This window comes from Cryptomeria japonica, chromosome 4, assembly GCF_030272615.1.
Source record: "Cryptomeria japonica chromosome 4, Sugi_1.0, whole genome shotgun sequence".
NCBI lineage: Eukaryota > Viridiplantae > Streptophyta > Pinopsida > Cupressales > Cupressaceae > Cryptomeria > Cryptomeria japonica.
In genome coordinates this window covers 141450331-141455540 of record NC_081408.1, presented here as the reverse complement: position 1 = coordinate 141455540, position 5210 = coordinate 141450331, and the positions used below count along the sequence as shown (strand labels likewise).

At 36.7% G+C, this 5210-nt stretch overlaps 1 protein-coding gene across 1 annotated transcript; it reads left to right on the top strand.

Annotated features, from left to right (window-relative positions):
• Positions 1-3524: 3524 nt before the first annotated feature.
• LOC131074041 (peroxidase 5) lies at positions 3525-4927 on the top strand. The gene is made up of 4 exons (XM_058010590.2): positions 3525-3793; positions 3891-4082; positions 4196-4361; positions 4477-4927. Exons 1-4 carry the CDS (start codon positions 3572-3574, stop codon positions 4881-4883), a joined length of 987 nt encoding a protein of 328 aa, XP_057866573.2. The 5' UTR covers positions 3525-3571; the 3' UTR covers positions 4884-4927.
• Positions 4928-5210: the final 283 nt, after the last annotated feature.

Genomic DNA, 5210 nt, shown 5'->3' with positions numbered 1-5210 from the left:
GCATCCAAGGATGGAGAATATAAGATCAGGATTGGCTATAAACTAAAGGAGGCTATCATTGAGGATGATCAGTGGTCAAAAGAATTATTATAGGGGAAGTAGAAGGGATATTCTCATGACTGGTAATACAAAATAAAATTCTTACAAAAGATAAACTCAATAGAATTGGGATTTGTTGGCCAAGTAGATGTTTCTTATGTGAGAAATGGGAAGAATCAACCAACAATATTTTATTCACTTGTGAGTTCTCAGGAAAGATATTGGAAGTACTTCACAACAAAGTTAAAATTTATTGGACCCTATTCATAGACACTGAAAGAATTATTCCTCTCATGGTCGAAGTATCAATACAAAGGGATTCTCGGTAGCATCTGGAAATGTCTTCCCTCATCCATCATTTGGGGGTTATGGAAAGAATACAACAGGGGGTTTTCAAAGAAGCTTCTCTTCCCTTTAAAATTTTTATACAAAAAATAAAATCAATTATAAAAAAATTAGTAAATACAACTGCTAGAAATTTACCTCTAGAGAGAAGTATCTACACCAAGAGGGATGAGGAATCGATGAAGAAATTTCCTACTTATAGTGCCAATCCTACAGTGAAGGGAGGAAGACAAACAAAACATTGAAGCCGACAGTAACATAGTTTGGATTGCTCCTGACCTCAAAATTAATTTTGACAGTGCAACTAGAGATAATCCTAGGTCGAGTGGCATTGTAGTAATTGTGAGAAATAAAGATGGAGAAACTCTGATAGAACTTTATCGGAATACATTGGCAAGAAAACTAACAATGAAGCTGAATCTAGAGGTGTGTTAAGAGGAATGGAGATTTGCAAGGAATTAGGTTTGGATAGAATCCATCTTGAGGGAGATTATTTCATCACAGTGAATGCCATTAGAAAAGGACAGACACCTAACTAGAAATTAAATAAGTGGTTTATTGTGATTAAAACCTCATTAAATATTTTCAAGAATTTAAGGTAAGTCATACTTATAGGGAAGGCAATGACTGAGAAGATGAATTAGTAAACAAAGTAGGAGATGGACAGATGGGTTAAAATTCATTATCGAGATGACGACATTCAGATGAGTTGGCATTGCTCGCACTTCTACCAAATTGGCAACAGAGACATGATGTCAAAAAAATTATAACTATTAACCTATCCACAAAATCATATACTTAGTGTCCTGAAACCTAAGTGATAATCAGAGGAAAATTATTTAAATAGGTGTTTACTCTATGTGGCACATGTAGAAGGTGGAAGGACAATACTTCCATTATCTAAATAGATTATTTTTTGAATTGGATCCACCAGACTCTCATGATATTAATTACTTAAAGCATGAGAAGCCTCAATCATAACAATTAGCCGTCTTTTCCTCAAAACACATCACTCGATAATAATGAAAGCATTCATTATTCTAGGTGGAGTTAGGCTTTAAAAGATAGGCAAGGGCTGGTAAAATTCACTATAATTGAGAAGAGTGAGAACAAAAGGTGAGAGGGAGTATGGATATGCCAATCCTTTTGGAGTGAAAGAGACAAATAGCCTTCTTGGGGATTTTAACAAACAAGCATATGTTGGTTATGATGCACTCTAGACAACCATTGGTCTTGAATGTGGTAAAGAAAGTTTTGGGGGAGGAGTTTTTGAAGGCCCATTATCGCCATAGAGTAAACTTAGATGTAGTGGCCATGTTTTTTGCCTTGATAATTTATATGGGGTTGAGTGAGGCAAGGGCCAAAAAATTGTGTCAAATGATTTTCCTACATACTTATCTAGGAGAAATTGATGTTGCATTGGACAATATTGATGATAATCTGGTAATTCCTAGGCCCCAAAACTACTACATGAGTCTAGGGAATGGGCTAGAGGTAAAAAAGGAACCTATTATCATGACTTTGAGCCTAATTTGTTGGAAAATAGTTGGAATGAGAAGATGAGGAGCATAAATTTCCTCATGACGGTGGCTAGTATGAGTCGGAGGACTCCTAAGGGTTGGTTGAAGTACTCTATCAAGGCGGAAAGCACTTTGTCGGAGGAGGAAGAGGAAACGATTAAGGAAAGGTTGCAAGAGCTTGAACAGGGATATGAATTGGCTTTAGGTAGGAGTGACAAATGAAGGACAGATGATTTCTGGCATGTGGAGGAAATGGTGGATACAGAGGTGCATATGGATTGCGGACTAGACTGCCCTGTTATTGCTAGAGCCATTGTAGCAAGGAGGATGGAAACCATGGAGCTTGCAGAGGACGAAGACTCGGCTTTTGAGGAAGTCAATTGATATTCTGTTTTGGTTCGAGTATGGGTAATATAGATATTATATGCGGATGTAGGTTTATTAGGCTCAATTATGTTATTATGGGCTCTATATGTCATCTATATGTTGTCTGTTTGTAGGAGTTTAAAGCCCAATTTTGTATATTAGGGGTTGGGATATGTCTCCTTTCAATTCATAATAGAAACAGTAAATGAATCTGGTAAGGATGCTAAGATAGTATACGATATGGTAGGAGTTTATAAGAAAGAATTTTGAAGATATCTCCATAAGATATAATATCAAAATATGTAACTTTTTTAATATTAATATAAAGGGTGCTGCCCCATAAGCAACTATTTAAGCTAACTTCTAAATTAGAGATTTTTGTTGTGTGATCAAAGTCTGATCGGGACATATAAAAAGAAAATTATAAATATTTCAACTAGTTCAAACTGCGTTGTAATTGTTTATGTTGATTTCGCTTTCCCCCATCCAGAAGATCAATGAGCCTTTACACGCGTATTAGTTAGCCATACCCACTTTCCACAGTTGCTTTGGGAATTAATTCTATTCGTAAATTTCACGCTAGTGTTTCCATATAAGGCGTGTTCACAGCTGGCGAAGTTTTGACATTTTCTGGGTTGGTCTGATCCATAGATACTATCGATTACAGCTTAAACATAACTGTGTATCACTGTCTTAAGCCAGTCAACATTGCAGTATATTAAATTAATTAAAAACATGTTATAATCCGATGAGGCAAATTTCTTTGTATTGTGATGCAATTCAATTCATTCCCATTGAAGTAGTCTATACGATTTTCGTCATTTTACATCCTTTTAGCTGTTATGCTTACCAATCATTTTAAATCATCCAATGTTATGCGTGCAGGAAGCTTCAAAATATATCTCTCATGGTCAACAATCTACTCCTTTAACTATACAGAGATGTTTGGAAGCGATTGAGATAAACAAGTTTGCGCGTTGGGCTAGTTGGTAATTATCCATATGTGCACACAATTCAGCGTATTAAATGTGGAAGCACGAAACAATTATTTTAATAATTAAACTCTGTCAATTGGGTGTATACAACTCGTTCTTTGTGGACTATGTCGTTGGTATTATTAGTATAAATAGATAAATGACAGGATTGAATTGAACCAATATTAACTTAAACATAGCTCGGGAATTCAGGCCTTCGTTCTTCAAAAGTAGTTCTGCCAAGATTTCCTATTAACCGAGAACAGGACTTGTTTTTTCAGTTCATAATATATTGCTAAGGCGAGAGCCAGTGACTAAAGCTGAAAAATGAAGACTTCGACATGCATGTCGATTGTAGGCTTCCTTTGGATGGCGTGCTACCTGTTTTCAGTCTATGCGCACGCGAATGGGCTTAAGGTGGGCTATTACCGCCATAAATGCCCTCAAGCTGAATCCATTGTAAGGAGAACCATCTCACAAGCCCTAAAAGCAGATCCTACACTAGCAGCTCCTCTAATCAGGATGCATTTCCACGACTGCTTTGTTAGGGTAAGCATATGGATCTTAGAGATCTTCCCATATGTACGATATTAAGACTAGAAAACTATTTAATGTTTTAACTTCTCAAAAATATTGATATTTACAGGGCTGCGATGGTTCAATTCTCTTAGACTCTACGCCTAACAATAAAGTGGAGAAAGAGTCACCTGCAAATTTTCCAAGTCTTCGAGGGTTTGAAGTGATAGATGAAGCAAAACGAGAAATTGAGGCCAAGTGCCCTCAAGTCGTTTCATGTGCAGACATCCTTGCATTTGCTGCACGAGATAGTGCATCCAAGGTTGCTATCTCTTTTTACTCACTCCTGTCATAACCATAATTTCTTCACATCAGATCAATTTGTATAGAAATTTTACTCAGCCTCTCCAGATTGTGGACTACTTGTTTCAGCAGGCAGGTAAAATGTATTGGCAAGTCCCAGCCGGACGAAAAGATGGAAGGATCTCTAATGAAGAGGATATCATCGATAACTTACCTCCTCCGTCTTTCAACGTCCAACAGTTAACGAATATGTTTGAGAAGAAAGGTCTATCCCAGGAAGATATGGTAACTCTTTCAGGTGGGTAATAATAAAATTATGATTAATACTTCTTTGTTGCTGAGATTAAATTCATTTTTGTCTCATTTCAAAGTTTTCTAATAAGGAAGATATGGATATTTGGATTTGGATGCAGGTGCACACTCCATTGGTGTATCGCATTGCTCGTCATTTCGTGACAGGCTTTACAACTTCAACAACACAGGTGTTGCGGACCCTACACTGGGCGCTCAACTAGCACGGCGACTAAAGCTGACTTGCCCACCTGCTGATACTCAAGACCCAACGGTAGCTTTGGAGGGAATTACCCCCACTCAGCTTGACAACAGATACTATACACAGCTTTATAGAAAGCGAGGATTATTCACATCGGATCAAACCCTACTCTCAACCCCTTCCACCCGCAATATGGTGAAGAGTAACGTGGTGAATCCATCTAGTTGGCGTAACAAATTTGGTGAATCAATGGTGAAGATGGGGAGTATTGATGTGTTGACGGGATCGGCCGGTGAAATAAGAAAGAACTGCCGCATCGTCTTGTAACGACATATTCGTGGCGATATTTTGTCCTGATTTCACTAAAAATATTCTTTTAATTCTTTTATTCTCCTCAAAATCAATTAAGGCTGTGGTTGTTCAGGCTGCCTCGTCAACCACATTTACAACTTCTATTGCAATTAATTATTTTTTATTCAAGAAGAAAAACATTTTTTTTCAATTTGGAAGATAACTTGATTCTATTTGTGATTTAACATCACTTATTTTAGAGCATGGTTAAAGGATCATTTTTCTTTTCCTTTTTCAAAATTATTTCTCTTATAAAAAAAATTTAAATTAATTTTGAAAAATATTCATATTTATTAAGTCTTG

Coding starts and splice junctions, on each gene's coding strand:
- LOC131074041 (XM_058010590.2), top strand. CDS start 3,572: ATGAAGACTTCGACATGCATGTCGATTGTAGGCTTCCTTTGGATGGCG. Junction 3,794..3,890: donor TCCACGACTGCTTTGTTAGG/GTAAGCATATGG, acceptor TGATATTTACAG/GGCTGCGATGGTTCAATTCT. Junction 4,083..4,195: donor CACGAGATAGTGCATCCAAG/GTTGCTATCTCT, acceptor TTGTTTCAGCAG/GCAGGTAAAATGTATTGGCA.